Source organism: Sarcophilus harrisii, chromosome 1, assembly GCF_902635505.1.
Source record: "Sarcophilus harrisii chromosome 1, mSarHar1.11, whole genome shotgun sequence".
Lineage (NCBI taxonomy): Eukaryota > Metazoa > Chordata > Mammalia > Dasyuromorphia > Dasyuridae > Sarcophilus > Sarcophilus harrisii.
The window spans coordinates 128,289,728-128,312,864 of NC_045426.1; the positions used below are offsets into that span (position 1 = coordinate 128,289,728).

General features: G+C 34.2%; 1 protein-coding gene across 2 annotated transcripts in view; it reads right to left on the bottom strand.

Moving 5' to 3' along the window:
• Nucleotides 1–809: 809 nt before the first annotated feature.
• The window catches only part of CPLANE1 (ciliogenesis and planar polarity effector 1), a 115,868-nt gene continuing 93,540 nt past the window's right edge, over nucleotides 810–23,137 (bottom strand). The window contains exons 42-53 of one of the 2 annotated variants that reach the window (XM_031964220.1): nucleotides 19,326–19,579; nucleotides 18,371–18,467; nucleotides 17,456–17,602; nucleotides 14,709–14,739; nucleotides 14,114–14,242; nucleotides 12,200–12,368; nucleotides 11,546–11,604; nucleotides 10,711–10,881; nucleotides 8,547–8,671; nucleotides 8,083–8,172; nucleotides 4,536–4,702; nucleotides 810–2,916 (exon numbers count right to left, since the gene is read on the bottom strand). In XM_031964220.1, the coding sequence (XP_031820080.1) occupies nucleotides 2,776–2,916; nucleotides 4,536–4,702; nucleotides 8,083–8,172; nucleotides 8,547–8,671; nucleotides 10,711–10,881; nucleotides 11,546–11,604; nucleotides 12,200–12,368; nucleotides 14,114–14,242; nucleotides 14,709–14,739; nucleotides 17,456–17,602; nucleotides 18,371–18,467; nucleotides 19,326–19,579 (1,580 nt within the window). In that variant the 3' untranslated portion in view covers nucleotides 810–2,775. The remainder of the gene's footprint in view (nucleotides 2,917–4,535; nucleotides 4,703–8,082; nucleotides 8,173–8,546; nucleotides 8,672–10,710; nucleotides 10,882–11,545; nucleotides 11,605–12,199; nucleotides 12,369–14,113; nucleotides 14,243–14,708; nucleotides 14,740–17,455; nucleotides 17,603–18,370; nucleotides 18,468–19,325; nucleotides 19,580–23,137) is intronic. The other variant, XM_031964228.1, reaches the window with a different exon arrangement.

Genomic DNA, 23,137 nt, shown 5'->3' on the forward strand with positions numbered 1-23,137 from the left:
TTTAATTTTTAATGTCAGTTCATCCTTGCATTCCTGATATAAATCCAATTTGAACATAATTACTTTTCAAAATTATTGTAGTCTTTTGTCAGGTTTTTATTCAAAATATCTGAATCAATATTTTTTTATTAATTAAACTTCCTCGGTTTAAGATATTAGGAGTATATTTGTCTCATAAAAAGACTTTGATAAGAGTGCTTTCTTTCTCAATCTGAAGCATAATTTTTTTCTGGCATGGGGAAGAGGAGTTGGAATTTGAAGGAAGTAATTTATCTTTTTGATCATACAACTAAGAAGACATATATTCTCTAATATGCTAATAATCAATAGAGAAAGAAGTCTTCTGATGTCTACATAAAGAGTAGCTATAATGTAAGAATAGTATTGCTTTGCGCACTTGAGACTAAATAAAAGGAGTCAACAAGGGAATTCCTGGTGACTAACACCTTAAAAAGAAACATACACAAAGTATGTGTGAACAAGCAATTTTATAGTTATCATTGGGATAGAACAAAATGAGATTCATGACCAGATTAAGGACCTTCAAGCATATATTTTATTCAAAGGAAACAGAATAATTACATTAAGTAAAAGTTAGCATTATGTACTAAGAAGTACCCATGTTTGGGGCATCTAGGTGGTATAGTAGGGAGAACACCAGCCCTGAAGTCAGGAGGACCTGAGTTCAAATTTGACTTGAGATACTTAACATTTCCTAGCTGTGTGACCGTGGACAAATCACTTAACCCCAATTGCCTCAGAAAAAAAAAAAAAAGAAGAAAGAAAAAGAAGTATCCATATTAAAAAAAATTATGCAATTGGGAAATTTAAATAAAAATATTTTTTAAAAAGAACTCATAAAAGATCCAGAAACTAAGAGAGGGAAGCAAATGGAGAGTATTATTGAAGGCAGAAAGAGAAGTTAATAGTCATCAGATGCATAGTTTTCTAGAAATAATAAGTGATTTAAAGAAACAAGCTACAAGTCAAGAAATCACTGGTTTTATCTTTTGTGATGGTTTCTATAATTTGGTTAAAAACTATACTTGCCCCCAACCACAGAAGTGAAAGCTACTTGATCTGATTCTCTTTGCTCCTTTTTGTGGAGACTTTCAATATTCAAGTCCCATATTTTGAGCTTAATGTGACACATCTTGCCATGACATTCTGACATTCCCCTTGGCCTCCCACTCTGAAACATATTCTAATTAATGGTAGTTGAACATATGTCACTGCCTCCAGAGCCTAGGCCCTAGACCCGGTAATAAATAGTATCATCCTGCCATGCCCTGCCTGTACTCACGCCCACCCTAATCTATTTCCGTGTTAATTTGCCAAGGTATATCAAACACCGAGTTATTGAATTAATTTTTTTTCTGATTGTCCCTCTGGTTCATTGGTATATATTTCTCTTTTTTTAAACCAGTAATTAAAGAGTTTTGATAATTTTTGTTTTATATTATTCCAATTTTAGGAGTACAAGTTCTTCCTTTCTTTTTCCCTCACTATTTCACTTAAGATCTTAGATTTTTTGCTCCTTCAATTCAAGCCCTATAAGTTACACATAATTTGATTGGCGTTGCGTTATATTTTAGATCAATTTAGGTGATATTTTCATTATATAGATACATTCCAACCATGAATAAACCTTCAAATTTTAGTTATTCTTTAGTTAAGTTTTTTAGATATTGTTTTTTCCTTCTTCCAAGTGTCTACCATCCTCTTTCTGGGAGATAAGAGAAAGAAACCAATTCCTCCGTTAGTCATGTTCAGACATACACATCTCCTCTTGTGCCCAAGTCCACTTTGGTGGTTAGTTGGTAGCCGCACACATTATATTTTTGGGTTGGGCCGGTCACTCCATCAATCCACCTAAGGTTCTAAGCTTTTCAAATTTGGGCCTTTTAGCTATATTGCTCTTGAATGAACTGTCCTGGCTCCGCTCGCTTCGTATTGCTCACACACATCTTGTCGGGTTTTTCTGACAAGTGTTCCATTAAATTCATATTCCATATTTACTTATTTTCAAGTACTAAATTGTACTCTAGATGTGCCTTTGTAAGTGGCCTCCATTCTTTCATTTACTTCAATTACTTTGACTAGGCCTTCTTCCTACTGCATCCCTCTCCCCTCTCCTAATCCAGGGCATACAGAACTATCTATGCTTGAAGCAAAAACTCTCTCACCCCCACCCACTCATATCTGCCTCCCCCAAATGCCTCTGTGACTTCTGTCTGTAGCAATCAGTACAATCCTCTGGAACCGCAGTACATTGTTGACAAACTTCCCTTCTTCTTAGGTGGCCAAATAGGCTTTTGAAATATGGTTCATTTATACATCAGTAAATACATTAGTTTTTTAAATCACAACAGAGTCCAGGGGAAGAACTTTATTAATAAAATCATTTAAAACAATGTTCTGTATATTTTTAATTTAAAAGGGAACTATTTGAAAATTCCTAGTGTTTTCCTAAAGGTGAAAAACAATAAAAATATATGATTTAAGGAAAATGTTTTATTCATGTGATATGATGAATTTACTAAGATGTATGGTCATCCTTGTAAAATGCAGAGACTGGCATTATAGCTGGTACAATGTCCTCTTCTTCCTAGACTGAATCACATTATTGAATTTTCCCTGATGTCAGTTAATATGTTCATCACAATCTCCCCGATCTGGTTCAGGTTCATTCCCTGAGATATAATTTTTTACAGCCAGGCCGTGCCGTATTGTCTACAGCAGCTAAGGACACGCCGCTCCAAGGCACAACTTGTTTCACGTGTTTTTTACCATGGCCACCATGTTGTCAACAGCACGCCAGTCAATCTTGCTGAGGATGCTGCTGGTGCTCTCAGACCCGCTAGTTAGGCCATTAATGCTCACGGAAAACTTTTCATCTTCAGCTGGTGAAAAGTCCTATTGAGCAAAAGAAAAAAATGTGTTGGTTCTATTCCTGACAGCTTAGAAAAGCTGAATAAAACTTAAACATACTTCTGATCTGTCCCATCAGGCTTAGTGTTCACAGTCCATTTCAAATCCTCAAACAAGCAATACTTCTCTGGTGTATCCTTACAAAATCCTTACAAAAGGATTACCAGGTGAAAAAAAATCTGAGAAGTCTTGCTAGAATTCTTGCATCCAATTTCAGTTTAAAATGAGGTGGGTTTGAATGTCATTCAGTATATTAGGGGTAAGGCATAACAGGGTGTTTTAAGATGCCAAAAGCCCATTACAAGTGCCTCTGGGATTACCTAGAACAATTAATTGGGCACCAAGTCAGGTTACAAAAGGGACCTCAAAAATGTCAGCAACCACACTTCCATCATTCCACCTCTTGTTGAGTCCTGGGCCCCAAATGAGGAGGTTGTTCTAAGGTCCTGTACATCACTCCAAAGGAAATAGGATATAAGCTCCTTGAGGGCAAGAACCGTTTTATTTTTGTCTTCACATCCCTGGTACATAAGAAGTAATAATTTCTTGTCGAATTGGAGAAAAAAAATAAATGGCTGAGGCTTAACTCACCTGCAAGGAGAAAAGCTACTACATTTTCATCACCCAACCCATGTCTCTACTGAAATTTCCCCAGTGCTGTTTATGAAATGGCCCTGAGCCTGTCTCTGCCCAACTTTCCTACAAACAATCAGGTCAAACTCAGATCATACCCAACTTGGAATTCTCATTTCATTTATCTATGTTTCCGGCAAGTACTTTAATGCCCGTTTTCTTCGGTAAGAATAGTCTAGAAAATCTTTCTGGTATAAGAAACAGGTAGTGTAATACAATATAATATTTTAAGTTAGATAAACTTAGCACATCAAGAGTTATATGACTGTAATAGTGCCTGTGAATTACTTAGGGTTTTGAGAGCCTAAAAGAGGAGCTCTAACTTCTCAAATCTGTTATGGACAGCTGCTTCCTGACAAAGTAGGTTTAATCATTTTGATTTCAGACAGTCTCAGATATTACACGGTTCTCCCTGAAAACAAACATTCCTGAAGGTAAAGAGCAAAGATCCATCTGTTATTCAATAGCTCTTGTAAGGCAAGAAACAAGGAACTTTTAGTTTTATAGTGCTACATTCTAAGAAGATGAAGAATCTGAGCTGAAACACTGAAGGTATGGGTGTTGACATGAAATGGGAAATCTAATAAGATCTTCAAAGCAAAAGTCTTCAAACAGAAAAAAAATTATAAAATATTAAAATCTACATGAAATAGGAAGAAGTATTAGAAAACTGGAGGTGAAAAGAAGGAGGGCTTCAGGTGTAATAATGGGAAGAAATGAGCTTGGAGCTTGTGAACTAGATATCCAAGTGAGAAAGTACAAGAACCTTAGAGAATATGAAAATTAAAAAGACAAAAAGAAAAAGACAGTTCTTATCCCATTCATGCTAGACTCATTCTCACACCTTTGTATCTTTGCGGAAATTAGTTTCTTCTTTTCACTCCAATTTCCTTCATCCTTTTCCCATCCCAATCCTATGTGACTTGAAACCCAACTCCCCTGGGAAACCTGTTGAAGTTGTAATTCTTCACCTCAAGGGAGGACCATGGGCCTCTGCAAAGAATCCTGTCGGCATGGTCAGCCATAGTCCAGGAACTCATTTTATCGTGTTCTCTTTCATATTCTTCTGCATTGGTTGTGGATGTACTAGTTTCAGAACTTTTTACGTAACTGGTTCGACGAGGTGGATAACTGAAGTCTGCAAATGAGGAAAAGCAGAGGTTATAGATCTGGTGTTCTTGAGTTCAATATTGATATTCTTTTCTAGAACATTTACTATTGGGCCCAAGGCATCCTACTATATTCCATAGTTCAACTCACCAGGTCTGAGTTGTCTGCCATGCTAGAACAAGTATCTGGCTATCAAAGAATCAAGCTGAGAAAGGATAAACTCTTATGTTCTCTCATGGCTCAAACATTAAGAACCACTAAAGGAAAACATTAAGAGGCCTGGAATGGAGATCTTTAAAGATACCCAAAACAAACTCAAAAGGAGGACCTGAATTGAGATATAGGTTAACTAACCTTTCACTGACATAAAGGTTTTTTTGGGAAATTGCTTCAGAACACACTTTTAAGCATATTCTCAAACTTTTTGTGTAAAGGGCCAAAATTTTCAATATTTTGGGCATATGGAGACCAAAAGGCAAAATGAAGGATAGTAAGTATTTATATAAGAACAGAAAGCAAATTTCCATATTTTTTACTGATATATTTCCAATAAAGGTATTAATTTTGAAATTTAAGTCTTTTCTGTGGGATAACATTTTGATTAATTGGAGGACTAGAAAAGTTACCTGAAAGAGGAATCTGTTTCTGAGGATCTGATATGTTCTTAGGGACAGACACATTCTACATACAACTTGTTCTGTTTAATACCAAAAGAAAATGTCTCTTCTGCAGAGAAAGATTTTATCTGTATAACATGAATATGAAACTTGCATTTGATAGATGGTTTTTGTGATATTAAAAAAGGTTTCTCTATGTCTATACTTCATAGGGGTTTTTGTACCTACTGAGAGGATTCACATGGTTCTGAATGTTTTGATTTTTAATATAATTACGTTGATTGTTTTCCTAATGTTGAGCTATCCGTGGATCTAGGCTATAAACCCTACTTCATTGTAGTGAATGATTTCTCAGATAAATTACTGTAGTCATTTGATAAGATTTTGTTCATAATTTTTGAGTTAATTCTTAATTATATTGGCTTATAGTTTTCTGTGGTTTTTATCTTTCCCTGGTTTAGGAATTAGGACTGTATTTCTCACCTATAAGACTTCTGATAAGTTCCTCAATTTTTGAGAATAATTTGTGAAGCATGGGTACTAAATATTCTTTAAAAGTTTGATAGACTTTTCCTGTGAATCCAATCAAGGTTAGCTCTTTTCTCTGGTAATTTCTTCACAGTGAAATTCCTTTCCTTTTCTGAGAAGTTATTTAAAATCTCTATCTGGTCTTCCAAGGATCTGAGTATTTTATATTTTGCAAGGAACTCCTCTATTTCTTTCACATTCCCCATTTTGTTAGCATATAACTGTGCAAAACATGTGCTGATTATTCTTTTTTATTTCTTCTCTTTTTATCAAATAGCGATTTCATTTTGCTCTTTTGTTATTTTATTGGTGTGCTTTTTCTGCTTTCATTTTTAATCAGATTAGACAAAGTTGTCAATTTCATCATCTTTTCAAAGAATCAGCTTTTAGTTTTATCATTTCTGTGGAGTTCTTTGTTTCTAATATATGTTTCCCCTCTCCTTAATATATCTCCTTTTCTGTGCTCATTTTAGGTTTGTCTATTTATTTTAAAAGGTATAGTCAATTCATTAATCTTCTCTCTTTTTAAAACTTTATTTATCAATGATTTTAAGGATTTCCCCAAGTATTGCTTTAGCTGCATCCCAGAAATTCTGGTATTTTTTTCATCCCTATCATTTTCTTTTGCGTAATTATTGTTTCTATGATATCTTTTTGGATCCATTATTTAAGACTTCATTGTTAAGCCTCTATTTGAACGAATTTCTGGTTTTGTTACTTTATGGCTGATCAAAGATGTATTGCTATTTCTATCTTTTTCCATTTCTTTGCAATTATCTGTGTGTCCTAGTACAAGGTCATTTTTTGCACAAGTTCCATATGTTGTACATATGTCTATCCTTTTGCTGTCCCATTTAGAAGATATCAGAAAATTGTTCAGTTCTACATTTTCCCTTCTGTTTCTCTTTGTTAGATTTAATTTAAAACTGATAAGATAACTTAAATATCCTGTTACTGTCTATGTGTTCTTGAAGTTCAGGTAATGTTTCCTTTGTGAATTTGGATCCTAAGGCAATCGGAGCAATTTAGTATACTATTGATTTTGGTTCATTGTGTATGATTCCTTTCAAAAAATATAGTTTCTTTATTAATACTTTTTTTGGTTTCAGCAGATGCACAGTAAAATTGTCCATTCCCTCAGTTTTATTTATTTGTTAAGATTGTAAGATTTTGTTTTCTTATCTAATCTTTCATTCTTTTTCATTTTATTGGCGTGTTTAATCCACTCACATTTAATGCTATAAAAGTAAGATTTACCTTTTCCTTTATCTCTAGATTTAGGTTTTTTTTTCAAGATATGATTTTTTTTTTTTACCTTTTCTGATGTAAATGCATGATTGTTTATCTTAATTTTTTTTAAAGCAGAGGAAAGAGATTTAGAGAATATCCACACATAGATGGAAAATCAAGGATCAAGAAGCAGGCAGAATCAACAATGTGAAATGCTACAGGAAGGTTGAAGGGACTAAAAAAAAGTCATTTAATTGATACTTAAGAAGGCATAGACAAAGCAGTCTTAAAAGAGTAGTGGGAATGGAAGCTGAATTGCAGGTATAAATAAATGTAACACACAAAAATTCCTTTTTCTAATAGGTTGACAACGAAGGGGTAAAAACATACTTTCCTTTTTCCTTATTTCAATAGAAAATGGTCCTAGTCAACATTAAAATGAAAACTTTTTTCTTTTGCTTCCTGGTGGTGAGTGAAGCAGAACTGCTATGAGTTGCCAGGTGGAAATAAGAGAGTTGTCTCCGAACTACCCGTTCGGCACATGCCCAGGTAACTGGGAAGCCCAGAGGTCCCAAAAACTACAACTAGCAGAATATACTGAAATCACTTGAGATGTGACTGCAGCCTCTGGTTCTAGCAGAACAGCAGTGGTCTTACCTCTTACTATCCTCCAAGTGAACTAGGTGAGGACTTCACAAAAAAGAGAAAAAAATGTCTCTTGCCACAACTAATGAAATACCTCTCTGCCCCTTGTACACAGTTTGCACATCCATCTGCTTTAACTGACAGAAGTAACACAAGCAACTAATACGACATGTCCAAACAGATTTACATAAGGGGACCTTTACATGAGAACGCCAAACTTACATGAAAACTCCAGCCTCTCAGAGCTGTTACCTAATGATATAACCATGAGGAACTGCTGTCAGTTTCCCCTTAGGCAATCCAACTGGTATGCCCCAGCATGTGCTACATGGTGAGGTCTCAATCTGAGAAAGATTTTTCATGAAAATATAGTATTTTTTATAATTACCTTGACTGGAGAGATCTGAAAAGCATGATACATTTCGTGCAGGCTTTCTGGTAACTTCTGTTGTTTTCTTTACTGACGTAGCAGCTTTTCCTGTAATGGAAATGCATGTGACATTCTTAGATCTTAAACACGAAGACATCACAAGTTGGAAGGGATTTTTTTGGACTTACTATCTTTTTAGCAAAATAGTCCTTTTCAAGATAGCTAGCAATAGCATTTCCACAAGACCATGACTTCTTAGAAATCAGGAAAGAAAGAAAAATGATAATGTACCTGGAGAATTCTTACAAAAGGTTTTGCAATTAAGAAATAAGTATATCTGTGATAGCTCTCTATAGTTTATAGTAAGAAAAACTGTCTCTTTCTTTACAAGATCTTGATATTTATTGCCACTACAAGCAACAGCAATAACAACAAAAATAGAGCATTAGACATATATAGAGCTAAAGGTATTTAAGCCTTACTATTTCGTTGAGATGGATGTTGATGTTGGCTTAAAGGGGTTCTTCCATGAATATAAGTAGGTTTTGAAGCAAATCTAACTTTTGAATTTCGATTTGGTGACAGTGTGTTAATATTACGGTCCTCTCTAAAAAAAGAAAAATTAGTATTAATCACAATTTAAATTATACTGGTAACAAAAATGGCTTACAAACTTTTAATTCCCACAAATACAATCAATGAATAGTTTTACCAAAATTTACCAGTATGAGATTTTTGTTATCTGTCAAGTGTTCTCACAATTCTCTACTCCATTCTTCACAATATCTTATATTCTTCAATAAATCATTCTTTATAATTTAACACAAATTACTATTTTTAATGGAGCTGGAGAATAGATACCTCTTTTTTATATTTTTTATAAATTTCACAATATTTATTAAATAATCTCTGGATTTTCTCTTCCCTAAATTTTGGAAGATTTGGTACTGTCCTGCTTGCCACATTCAGCATTGAAAAGCTGGCGATTACATGCTGAAAAGTACTAAGATATCTTAGATCTCAAGATCATGATAAATAAGGACAGGTTTGAGAAACTCAGGATGATTAGCCTATATAAGTATTTGAAAGTCAGTAACAGAGAATAGGAAGGAGATTTGTTCCATTAGCCTCTAGTAAACAGAACAAGAAATAAGTATGGAAGTTTCAAAAAAGAAAATTTAGACCAGTGCTTGGAAAAACCTTCCTAAGAAGAACTATCTTCACATAGAATGGGATATGTGGGGAATAGAGTAGGATCCTCCTTACTAGAGAAAGGTCTAAAAGCAAAGGCTAGATGACACTTATTTAGTAATATTGCTGTGGGGAATCTTGTTCAAATAGTGGTTGTACTCACCCCTTCTAACAATGGCAGTGTGTGACTACACTTGTTATTCAGGCCTGTGGTATCAATCAACTCTCAAAGAGGAAACTCCTTTCAATAATGCAAAATAGGAACTGTACTGCAATTTATATTGGGCGAGGTGGTTGGGGGCACAAATCCAGGAAGTCAGAGAAGGGAGACCTACCTATACACAGATTTTCCTAATTTGCAAGACTGGCCCTTTAGGTGCTATTCCACAGGTGCCTGAATGTTTTCTCAAAAATATCTTTCTAAGAACAGATATACAGCTATGACCTCAGAGATCATTTGCTTCAATCCTTTCCTTTTGCAGAGAGGAAAATGAGGCGCAAACAAGGAAGTAAGCTGGGGTTTGACTCCAGGTTCATGTGATTCCACATCCAGCATTCTTTATACATTGCATCCCCCCCTTTTCAATTTCCTTTTAAACATACTTTTCTTTTAATTATTTCTGCCCAGTTTCTGTGTGCTATTTGATTCTTTAAACATCCTGACAGTATGCCTCACTTGTTAAAATAGCATTATGCTATTTAATGCTCCTAATTCATTTTCAATTTGTGATCTATTAAAACACTTGCTATTATCTGACAGACAATCAATTTATGGTTTATTTTGTTTTCTTTAGATAGTCTAAATGACATTTATTCCTGTTTACTGGACCTGGGCCCAGGGCAAAATACCACTCTGAAAGAAAAAAATCATTTGTAATAAATATTATTGGTAATATAGCAAATTTTCCAATATTTAACATGAAGTTATTGTTATCGAATAATTTTTCCATCATGTCCAATTCTTTATGACCCCCTTTGGGGCTTTGGCAAAGATACTGGAGCGGTTTGCCATTTCCTTCTTCAGCTCATTTTACAGGTGAGGAAACTGAGGGTTAAATGACTTGCCTGAGGTCACACAGCTAGTGAGTGTCTGAGGCTGGATCTGAACTCAGGGAGAGATGAGTCTTCCTAACTCCAGGTCCAGCACTCTGTCCACTGCACCACCTAGCTTCCCCAACATGCAGTATGTTATTCAAAATAAGTTAGCTGTTTTGGTTACAAAACTAAAACCCCCCTCTTTTTATGGAGCTATTGCAAATAATATTCATGAGGTAACTATAAAGTCACAAAGCCTTTATGACCATGGTATGCTTACACTTTCTCAATCCACTGTAATGATTTAAAGACTGACACAAAGACTTAGCCCCACGTTAATTAACAACAAAATGCTACATTTCTGCCTCTGAATACTTAAAAGTTATCTTTGCCCAACAGCCACGTCAGGGCTTCTCTTACCCTTTTGGAGGAAGGTGATACTGCTTCCTAGAAATGCGAGCAGATTTAGCTGGGCTCCCGGGGGGCTTTTTCAGGCATCTTCTGGGCACCTGTGCTGACTCAAATAGCAATTCATTCATTAGGCTGTATGCTTGTGCAACTCGACGATCATAGTGTTCAGACAGTTGTAATCTTTGGGAAAAGAATAAAAATACAAACATGTTAACGTACCGTTTTGTGAGTGTTATTTTGAAATTATGGAAGTTTGCAGTGGATCTTGGGCACTTAGTTATCATCGCTATGAATGTGTCTACATGTGTATATTCCTGTTACAATGCTATCGTGCTATTTTATAGTTTACAAAGCTCATTTCATATATAATGTTTCATTTGGTTGCCACAAGAGCCTTATGAAGTAAATAGCATAAACATTTAGAAGCTGAAGATGCAAAGGTTCACAGAGGTTGGGATATATTGAAAGACAAAGATTTAGAAAGTGAAAGAAGTTGAATTCAGAGTCATATCATGATTTCGGACTCCAAAAACCAGTACTTTTCCATTTTACTACAAAGCTTCATAGAGGTAAGATACAGAAGAATAGAAGAGAAGCGACAAGAATAAATCAGATAATACACTTTGCAAAGTAAACCCTAATAAAGCCTACTATGTTTAATGTTTTAAGTAGTGTTCTTTTGCTCTGAACCTATATTTACTTAAAAAAAAAAAAGGGTGGGGGGATTGAACAGAGTAGGTGTTTTGATGTAATGAACTTTATTGTCATAGAATACAATCTTTTCTGAAAGTGGCCAATAAAAATTCTTTAAGATTTAGATAACCCACTTATTTACTCAATTTACCTGTCTTTTTCATTCTTCATCCTCTGACACAGCCTAATTTCCTTTGAAGTCATACACAACTGCATAAGAAACAGCAAGTTAATTCAATCCAAAGATTACATTATCGTGTTCCAAAGCTAGTATGTTCTTGAATGGGAAGTTGCAATGGAATTTGCTGACAAAAAATGTATGACACACAACAGCCTATATTGGTTCAATGCACTGTTTTTTCAAGATATGCTCCTGTAGGCTTACAAAAAGGAAATAATAATCCTGGTCGGAGTTACAGTCTCAGCAGACTGTGGGGATAAATTCTGCATGGTGAAACACTTCAGTTTCATTATCTTTGAAGAGTTTCTGTCCATGCCTGCCATTTCCTTGGTGTGGGAAACTCCCTACACTAATAGAGATTCACAACCTCTCTGTAACTTAAGTTTTTTGATTTGATACTGAAATTAAAAAATGTACAATGTCTGCAAATCTCTTTAGGGAAAAACTTGTCTAGGTGCATTTGTATTAGCAGTCCCTGGTATGTTAGAAGTGCATAACTTGATCTCATACATGATCTTAGCTGGAATTAACTGAACAGGATAAAAGAAATAAATCAAAATGGAAAATTAGATGGATCAAGATGGGCAACCCCAGCTCTATTACCCTTTGTATAAAAGGACTTACTGGATGCCTCTGGGGCTGAAAGGGTTCATATTCTTGTTCTCTCTTCTGAGCCAGCTGGGCCAGATACTCTGCCATCCTCTCCTTTCTTTTTCTTTTCATCCAGGCTCTTATCTCTCTTTTTTCCTTCTCTGTTCTTTGTGACTTTCTCTTCTTTGGGGTACTATGGATCCTGTTAGATTGAACAGTCAATGGATCTCTTTACCTTTGAAACCTGGTTCTGCAGTTGAGAGTAGTCAAAACTAATTGTTGTTTTCTTTGTGAGATTCATAAATGCTGCCAAAAATATTCCCATCTTTCAAAAAAAAAAAAACCCACAACCTTTGGAGCCACTTCTCTTTATGTGTGACAGAAAGCAACACTATTTTGTAAAAGGATTTAAATTCCTTGGTAGCTTGTTCTGAAAATATATAACAAATTAAAGTGATGATCTATCATTTAAAGAGATCATTTCATGGAACAAACTCCAGTGTTATTTCTTTTCCCTAAAGAAAGTGTGTTTAGAACTCATTTGATTAAGCCTTTCCTAAAAAAAAAAATTAAGTTACATGCCCTTAAATTATATATCCAATAGAGATCGTCATTCTATTTTAAAAATAGCCTTTTCAAAATAAGCCCAATAAAAATGTCTTACATTCACTGGAGTGAGGGATGAAATTTAAGAATTTTTTAAAAAACTTTCACAATAATTTTAGTGGTTCTTTATAGTCGGATGAAAAATTAGCAAACACAACATTTATCTTAACCTAACTTTTTATCTTAACTTTATGTAAGGGTTTTTTTAACTTTTAATTTTCAAAATACATGCAGATAGTTTTCAACTCACTCCTGCAAAAACCCTGTGTTACAAACTTTTTCTCCTTCCCTTCTCCTCTCCCCTCTAGATGGCAAGTAATTCAATATATAAGTTAAATATATGCAACTCTTCTAAAACATATTAAACAATTATCTTGATTCACAAGAAAAATCAGATCAAAGGGGAAAAACTGAGAAAAAAACAAAACGTAAGCAAACAACAACAAAAAGTTAAAATACTATGTTGTGATCCACATTCAGTTCCCACAGTCCTCTCTCTGGGTGCATATGGCTCTCTCCATTACAAGAGCATTAGAACTGGCCTCAATCATCTCATTGTTGAAAAGAACCACATCCATTCACAGTGCATCATCATAATCTTGCTGTTGCCGTGTACAGTGAGTGATCTCTTGGTTCTGCTCACTTCACTTGGAACATGCCGTTTTATAGTTCTTTGTGCCCAGTTCCAAATTGCTTTCCAGAATGGTTGGATCAGTTCACAATACCATCAACATATTGTCATTTTAGCCAGTTTGAGAGATGTGTAGTGATACCTCAGAGTTGTCTTAATTTGCAATTGTCTGATAAGTAGTGATGTAGAACATTTTTTCATATGAGTAGAAATGGTTTTAATTTCCTCATCTGAAAATTGTCTGATCATATCCTTTTTTTTTCCTGAGACAACTGGGGTTAAGTGACTTGCCCAGAGTCACACAGCTAGGAAGTGTTAAGTGTCTGAGGCCAGATTTGAGCTCAGGTCCTCCTGACTTCAGGGCCGATACTCTATCCACTGCACCACCTAGCTGCCCCATTTGTTCATATGCTTTAATCATTTAATTGGAGAATGGCCTGTATTCTTGTAAATTTGAGTCAATTCTATATAATTTTATATAATTATATAAAATAGTTATATTTTATATAATTATATAAATTTTTAAATGAGACCTGTATTATGTCTGGTTTATTATCTGAGGTATCTTAATGTATTTATATGAATCATAAACATTAATGAATTAAAATAAGCCTTGAAGTATTCAAAACATTGTCCATTTTCAACATTTATTCACTATGATACAATTCTATCTAAAAGTACATATTTTGTGAATCTCATTTGACCATTACCTGGAGATTTTCATGGCTTGATGTTCTGTTAAACCAAGTTCTTCTCTAGATACTCCACTCTCAGTGATAAGATCACCAATTATGTCAGCAACATCAGTTAGTCCAGTTATCTGAAAATCTGCTGAAGCACTTCATTTACAAATGCAATTTGAACCATGTCATTGACGATTGAAATGAAATGAAATGAAAATAATGTTAAACCCAAAAACAATCTTTAAAAAAGTATTTGAATAGCCCAACCAATAAGTTGAATAACCCACAAAAAAATGTCAGTGTGTTCCTCTCCAGAGACCTTAAAGATCATCAAGTCTAATGTCCTCACAGTTTCCAAATGAGGACAATCGGGCCTAAAGAGGACAACAAGTGAACCAAAGGTCAGGTTACACAGTCAGGAAAGAACAGAGCTAGCAGTCAGAACCAAGATCTCCTAATTTATGTTTTTTCCACCTCATGATGCTGCATACAGATGGTAGGAAAAACATTTATGATCAAGTTTAAAAATAAATGTCAAGTTGTTTTTACATGTGATTGGGGAAAAACAAAATACTAATTTTTTAAAAATTGATGATTATAAATTAAATCATGATGTGTTTACCTTTCAACAGAATCTTCACTACTAGCCATGCCTAAAAAAAAAAAGAAATTTTTTTTACCATTAATAAGAATTTTAGTAAAATTAGACCTGGAAATCTTGTCACTGGTGATCAAAATATTTAAAGTACATTTAAAGTAAAAGAATATAGTTATGAGCAAGTTGCTACATATTCTTAAACAATGATACAATTTGGTCATTAAAGTTACTTCTGCCTCCCTAGAATAACCAAGCTCAATTAATAATATCTTTAAAGTATGTCTAAATTATAATTTAAACATACTTTTCCATTTTCAACCAGACTAACAACTAAATAGTTAGGTAGTCATCATTCACCATGACTCAGGCTAATAAGTACTTCAAGATAGATCATCCGTTAGGCAAGGGCATGTCAGCACTTGTCTACTTAGGAGGGTAAATGGAAAATAGGCCTTGGTAAATAAAATGTGAGGTATAGGCAAATAACTGTTGATTCTATCAGTTCTACTACTATGAATTCCCAATTGGGAATTAGTAAGGAGAGGCAAGCAACTCTCAGGGTTATTAATGATAAGTGTGGGGAAAGATATTCAGGTAAAGAGAAGTCAAAGGAAAGTGAGGAAAGGACAAAGTTTCTTTCTGATTAAAAGTTAATATAAGGAACTGATCCTGTCACTGATCAATAAGACTGTCTAATACAGCACAATGAACAGTTAGGACAGCCAAGTTTTAATTCTTCAACACTAATGGGGTGTGACCTTAGCAACACTGGCTTCAATTTTTCTATCTGTTTCATCTAAAAATGGAGAGAGGAAGAGACAACGTGATATAGTTGATGGAGTAGCCTCACAGACACAAGATACTGAGAAGTTAAATGATTTTCTAAAGGGTTATTACAAAGTTAATATGCATCATCTGACTTTTTAGTACCTTGATGACTTTCCTGGAAAACGAAATTCTAAAAAATTATTGAACTGCATTGTGCTATATCACCAGTTCAATATACTGATGAAATCATTGATTTAGATTGCAAACACTGCATCTCAAATGGAGATGTTATAAAGAAAAATAAACTAATTTATATAAAGGTTCTTTAAAATCTTTGGAACCATTTTGTTCTTAAAAACAAACTGCCTAATTAATTTATCTCCTAAATTATAAACATATCTTACTTATATTTCTATTATACAGTATTTTTATATATCACTTCTTTTCCCATACACTATGGTCCAGTCAAGCTCATCTTTTCTTTTTCTCACACACAGCACCACTTGGCCCCTTGGCTGTTTCTGCACTAGAATGATTTCTCCCTTACCTCTACCTCACAGAACACTTCACTTCCTTCAAGAGGAGGCTCCAGCACTTTCGCCTTCTACATGAAGCCTTTTCTGACTTTCCAAACTTCAGTTCCTAATCCCTACAATTTGCCTTGTACTTACTGTGTATATACTTGTGTGTGTATGTATGTGTATATGTGTGTTTGTGTGCATATATAATAGCCAGAATTTATACAGCTCTTTAAAGTTTGTAAAGTACTTTACTAATATGATCTGGTTTTATCTTCACAACACTCCTAGTTGGTAGGTACAATATTATTCTCATTTTACAGATGAGGAAATTGGCACATAATTGTCTAAAACCATATTTGAATGAAGGTTTTCCTGACTCTAGGACCTGTGCTCCATTCTTAACTGTATGGATTGTTACACCTCCTGCAATAATCCAAGAGTCCATATATTCTATAATTGTTCAATACAAATTAACTGAATTGTACCGAATGTGAATACTTTATGTAAATAAAAGGTAATAATAATTATTTTACCTTTTACTTACAGAACAAATAGATACTGGTCAAACAAATTAGTCATTAGAACACCAATACATCAGCGATATAGAGTACGTGCTGGCCTACTAATGTTGGATATCCAATAACAGAGTTCCAAGATTTGGTCCCTTGCTAGAGATGACTTTTACTTTTTCATAATGGAAAGCAGGTTAACTACTAATTATATAAAATGAAGTATGTCTAGAACAAAATCACGTATTTATCTAGCACTTAATAATTCCCAAAAAGAGCTTTTCTCTCAAATGTATTTTGAGATGGGTGTTACAAGTATTTTTTATTTTTTTGTTTCACTTATGAGAGAATTGAAGGTGAATTTGATTGACTTCCAACCAAACCCAAGATCTTTTACTTGCAAACTCAAAGCTCTTTCTCCTATGTTACATTCACACCGTCTATGCTGATAAGGGTATGATATGACAATATGCTAAAGACAAGATTCTCAATGTTCTCTCACTTTTATTGAAAAAATAAAGGAGACAGCTAGTTGGTGCAGTGGATAGAGCACCAGTTCTCAAGTCAGGAGGACCAAGTTCAAATGTGGCCTCAGACTTAGCACTTCCTATCTGTGTGAACCTGGGCAAGTCACTTAACCCCAATTACCTCAGGGGGAAAAAACAGAAAAGAAAAAAATAGGCCTTATTAAGATAAAATTTTAGCTAATAAGTTAAAATTCCACTACTATAAATACACGCCAATAAACTCTGATAAGGGAACTCTTAAAGATGAACAACAATCAACTTGAATTGTACAATTTCTGGACTCTATGAAAAAAGAATCTAGAGAAAAGGTAAATGATTTCACAAAGCCATCATAAACATGGCACTAACATATTTGATAGCATTATTTTTCTAAATAGTCAATAATCAGTTTATGATAATCAGTTTGTAAGATAAAAAGCAAAACAAGGTCAAATAATGAATGGTACCTGTAGAAGTAATGTGGTCACCAATATCAAAAGATGAAACAGGAGAAGAAAAGGAACAAGAGTTCCATATAGTTTGCTTTGTTTCTGGGAATTCATGTAATGGAGTTTCCTCTTCTTCAATTTGTTGGCTAAAAGAATATGCTGAACCTTTATAAAGTAAAGACAGGAATAATGACATAAAAAAAGCAAAAGATGGAAGTATTTCATAAGTTAATTAATTGTCCCATTTAGCATCAAGATAACATATACAGTAACTTTCATGGATTCTAACAATTATCTAAATATAGAATTCTAAAATAATAATTCTCCCTTGAAGCAGGATTATTAAAGAATATTTTAGAAAATCCCTATGTTATTTTCATCCTCTCAACAAAAAAATAATTATTTCATTACTACCCAGATAGTTAAATAGTCACTCAGCCAAAGTCTACCTTCTCTATTGACTCTCCAAATTGCATTATGTGTTTGCTATTTTTCAACACTGCCTCTGGATAAATAGCAACTGCCAAACAGAGTTGTGGTTACTCCAGGCAATCAGTTCTATTAGTATATTTCAATTTATAATTATGTATTTCAGAAAATCTCTATTCTTATTCCACAGAAAAAAGAACCTCTTTGCACTAACTTCCAACTTCCATCTTCTGTAACAGTTTTCATAAAAAATATCAGAGAAACTTGAATTCTTGGTTTTAAGAGGTAGATAGCTGTTCAGTAGTGGGATCCTGTTACATGTGTTAAAAGGCTAGAAAATTTAAAATGGATATATTAAAAATATAAAAGCTATTCCAAGCTCATTTCCTTTTCCTTATTCTCCCAACCCCCAAAAATCTTCCAATTGTTTGTCATTCCAAAGAACATGTTTCTATAGTATAAATAAACATCAATATAGTGGATCGTATTTTTCTGAATACAAACCCTCTTCTTCAAGACTTCTCAAAATTTGTGAGAACACTGTCTCTTTATCAGCTTCTGGGGAACATGACAATTCCAAGGGGTCTTCTGTTTTGACCAGCTGAAAACAAATATCCAATAGCAAAACAATTTTAAATTTTCTTATTTAAGTTGTTTTTGACTGCAACATTTTCTTAAAATACCTATTATGGGGGCCAGCTAGGTAGTGTAGTAGTTGGAGTACCAGCCCTGAAATTAGGAGTACCTGAGTTCAAATTTGGCCTCAGACACTTCATACCTCCTAGCTGTGTGACCCTGGGCAAGTCACTTAACCCCAACTGCTTCATCAGAAGGAAGGAAGGAAAGAAAGAAAGAAAGAAAATATCTACTATGATTGAATTAATTAAAATGATGACTCTACATTATTTAAGGTATATGCCTTCTCCCAACATGACATATAGAAATATGTAAAAAATGAATGTACATATATAACCTAAATTTTTTTTCCAAATCAGTCAATCCAAAAATAGATATATGCTTAAAAAGCAAAGACAATAACTTTTTAAAAGAAATAAGGGGCTTAACCTTAAAGTTATACAGATGGTGGAGATTCAGCAAATAGGATTTTATTTTAAAATAAGTGTTCCTTAGGATATCTAACTGGAACATATAGAAAGAATCCTACAGTGCTAAAGCTTGAAGGGATCTTAGAAATAAACAAGAACAGTAAGATATACTGGAAAAAACTTCGTTAAAAAAAATATACAAAAACCAGGTATGCAAAGCAACTTTTGGACATAGCCATGAATTTTGCAATTCATATTATTTTAAGACAAGAAAAACATCTTCTTCCTAGAAACCTAAGATACCTAAAACACTGCACAATTTCAATAATTTGAACATGATAAACACACATCATTTAAAAAAAATCTATTATCAACTGTTTCAAAATAAAAAGAAGAAAAAAAATGATACTTACAGCACAGGAGGGACACACCAACTTAGTGTTGCTAAAATCTTGCTCTACATTAATTGCAATGTTCTTAAGTACAAGTAGTTTTTCATCTGTTTCCAGGAATTTAGTTGTAAGCTGCTCTCTATCAAGCTTTTTTTCTGATGGCACTACATAAGGTGGAGCATTAAAATCCTGGCACTGTTTCCAGGTTGAATAATCTTCAACAGCAACTGATTTTACAATAGATTCTTTAACTGGAGGTTGTACTTCTGGTAGATCTTTAGTATTTAAAAAAAAGTAAAATTTAGAATCAAACTTAAGAAAACTTATTCCTAGAATAATAAATACAAAACAGGTTAATAATTAATCCCAACTATTTCTCTTTCAAACACAAAGAAATTGCATTTCTATCATTTGACTTCAAAGAGCAAATTCTGTTTTTGTTAAATGAACAGAACACTACCTTGTGACTACATCTTGTCTAAAATATGAGGCAATCTGAACATATGGCAAAATAAGAGTCTATTAACTACAGCAGAAATTATTGTTTTATTTCAGGTTTTCTTCCTGAAATGATTACATTTCCATCTCTAGCTTGGCCTTTCAAAAACTATTTTAGTCAAAGAATAAGAATATCTACTTCTTTAAAGGAAAAGAAAACTAACAATGCTTTGAGAAAATGTTAAAAAATCATAAATAAGCAAAGAAATAAAAATTAAAACAATTTCAAGGTTCCAAAAAATATCTAAACAGGCAAAGATAATAAAGGACATAAGCTGCAACAGGAATGGGGATGTAGGGAAACAGCTATGCTAATTCACTGCTGATGGTATATTGGTATATTGTATGTATATTGGGTCTGACCATTTTGGACAGCAATATAACTCAGCAATGTCATGCTTAAGTTTGTTTATTTGGGCTTTTGTCAGGAATAATAGATCCATCTATACAATCATTTCTAATCACTTTAGGTTGCTGGTGGTGGCTGGGTTTCCCTCCCTTTGTCCCTCCATGATTTAGGAAAAAAGAAAAGAAAAAAGTTCAATGTGGAAAAAAAAAAAAGATCTGGAGACAGCAAAATCCTAACTTGTGTCAGGAAGTTGATGAGATAGAATAATGTCACAGAAAAAGACAAGAAGAACTATTAACCATTTGAAACTGAAAGTAAGAAACAAAAATGAAACTCTTCCAAAAGAAAATAGCCCCTTATTCTGAATTCTATCTGCAAATAAATAATGATGTTACTAATGTAAGTTCACTGGTACTTTCAAAGTGAGTATCCAGTAGAAAGAAAGAGGAAGAATTTATGAATTTGGGGCAGTTCACCAGGCTAAAGCAATTAAAATATCAAGGAACAACAATCAGGATTACCCAGGATCGGGCAGCTTCTACAATAAAGGATCACAGGGCCTGGAATACCATATTCTGGAAGGCAAAGGATCTGAGGTTATAATCAAGAATTAAGTATCCAGGGAGACTCAGCACCATCTTTCAGGGGAGGAGATGGAACTTCAAGGAAGTAGGAGACTTTCAATCATTTCTATTGAAAAAACAAGAACTAAACAGGAAATTTAATCTATAAACACAGGACTCAAGAGAAACATAGAAAGGGTAAAATCCCTAGATGGGAAAACAGTATCTGTAACTCTTTTTTTTTTTAGTATATGTAACTCTTAAGAATTATATCTAGCACTGGGACAGACAAAGGGGAGCATCACATGGATGGCAGGTGTGGCTGGGAATAGCCCCTGATGTGATGACATCAAAGAAAAAGACATTAAAGGGTGAGGAAAGGGGAGATATGACAGACAATTAGTTTACATAAAGAGTTGCAAAAGATATATTATAATCCAGGAAAGAAGGGGGGGGTAAACATTGTCTGAAGCTTGATCTTATCAGTTTGGGCTCTAATATTTAATTTAAAAGAGGAAAGCAAAGGTAGGGGCAAGAGGGCAGAGACACTAAAGAAAAAGGAGAAAGATAAGGTAGTGGGTAGGGTGGGTAAAAAAAAAAAAACAAAAACCATACTACTCAGGACAGGATGGAAAGAGAACAAAAGTATATACAGGGGAGAAAATAGGATGGAAGGAAATACAGAGCTGGTAATCAAAACTGGGAATGAGAATGGGTTGAACTCTCTCATAAAATGGAATCAAATGGCAGAGTAGATTAAAGAACAGAATCCTACCCCCCCCCAAGAATGAGAGAGAATTTGGGGCAGCTTGAAAGGACAATTAATTAAGCATTGGGACTGGAGTCAGGAAAGCCTGAATTGAAATCCAGTCTCGGACACTGTGTGACCCTATGCAATCATTTTAACTGTTTGCCTCAATTTCCTTATTGATAAAAAAAATGGGAATAACAGCAACTATGTCTCAAGGTTGTGAGGATCAAATGGGATAATACCTGTAAAGCATTTAACAGTGCCTATGGTACATTGTAAGCATTATATAAATATTAGCTATTATCATTATGATAATGATGATGATTAGTGGTAGGAGTTAACTCTGTTCAGTAGCAGAGAAGTAGTTATTTATTGACCTGTTGAAAATAACAGAAAGGTCTACTTTCTTTTGGGGGCATGTTTATAAGCTTTGACAAAAAACTTTCCAAAACTTGTCAAACTGGATGACTACTACCTACTTTTGACAATGTAGCTAAAAATGACAGAAAGAACCTAGAAAGCTTTTCTAAAAGTAAAAAAAAAATCAGGAAAGAAACTGAAGACTTTAAGATTACAGGTACTATTTTCAGCTCTTTTTGGCCAATGTAAGTAAGCAGGAGCTTCATAATAGAAATGTAGATTTGGGAAAGGAACAAAGAAAAACAATGATATCTGGAAATAGCTTTTGGATCATAGCTTAAAACAAAAGAATGATAAGCTCTTCATTATAGATACAGCACATTATGAGCTAGTGAGAATGTATTTGTCAAGAATCTAGCAAATCTAATCAAAGAGGTTTTAACTTAAAAAATAAAGGATGAAAGAAAACTGTCTACATGTATCCATGAAGAGGAAATACATAGTAAATACAGAGTTTGAGAGCTGCAAGGAACAATATTAGCCACTTCTTTATCCAATCCTTACATAAAACTCCATTATAATTATTGTACAACATAAAATTTTACATATATGTATACATTATAAAATATATATAATTATTGCACAAGGATATCATGGTACCATGTAGTAACTGCAATGTAGAAAGGAGAAAAATAGTAAAGATATTTAGAAGTTCACAGGATACAAAATCTAAGAATACAACAACAAATAAAATCCATAGCCTCAGGTATCTATACAAAAAGTACATTAAACATTTAAGTCACCTAAAGAGAAAGCCAGTCATTCACAACCCAATAGCTATTCTTGAAAAACTCTGAAGTATGCAGTGAACTTACTAATTACAAAGAAATTGCATGAGAAATTATGGATAGGAACTTCTTCCACCCCAGGATTACTAAAAGTCAGTGATAAGTATGAAAGTGATTTTTTTAAATAAAGGGAGAAGAGCAAAGTCAGTGCAAACCAGTGTAGGGTTCTGGTCTAGCAATAGAGGTAACCTACATGCCCACATGAAGGCCATAGGCCAGTGGGTTCATGGTACAGCAACCAGCAGGGCCTTGGGGCTCAGATTGGGACAGCCTAGATTCACGGGCTCTGAGATCTCAAATACTCTGCCCTGAGATGATACAGAAGGCCCTGAAGACCTAGAACTCGGAACTTCCAAAATACAGAGAGATGACCCTGTCATGTAGAGATCAGTACAGGAAAACAATGGATCCAATATGTGTGTGGAGGGGGGGAGAGGGGACAAGCCATGTGGTTTCTCAGACAC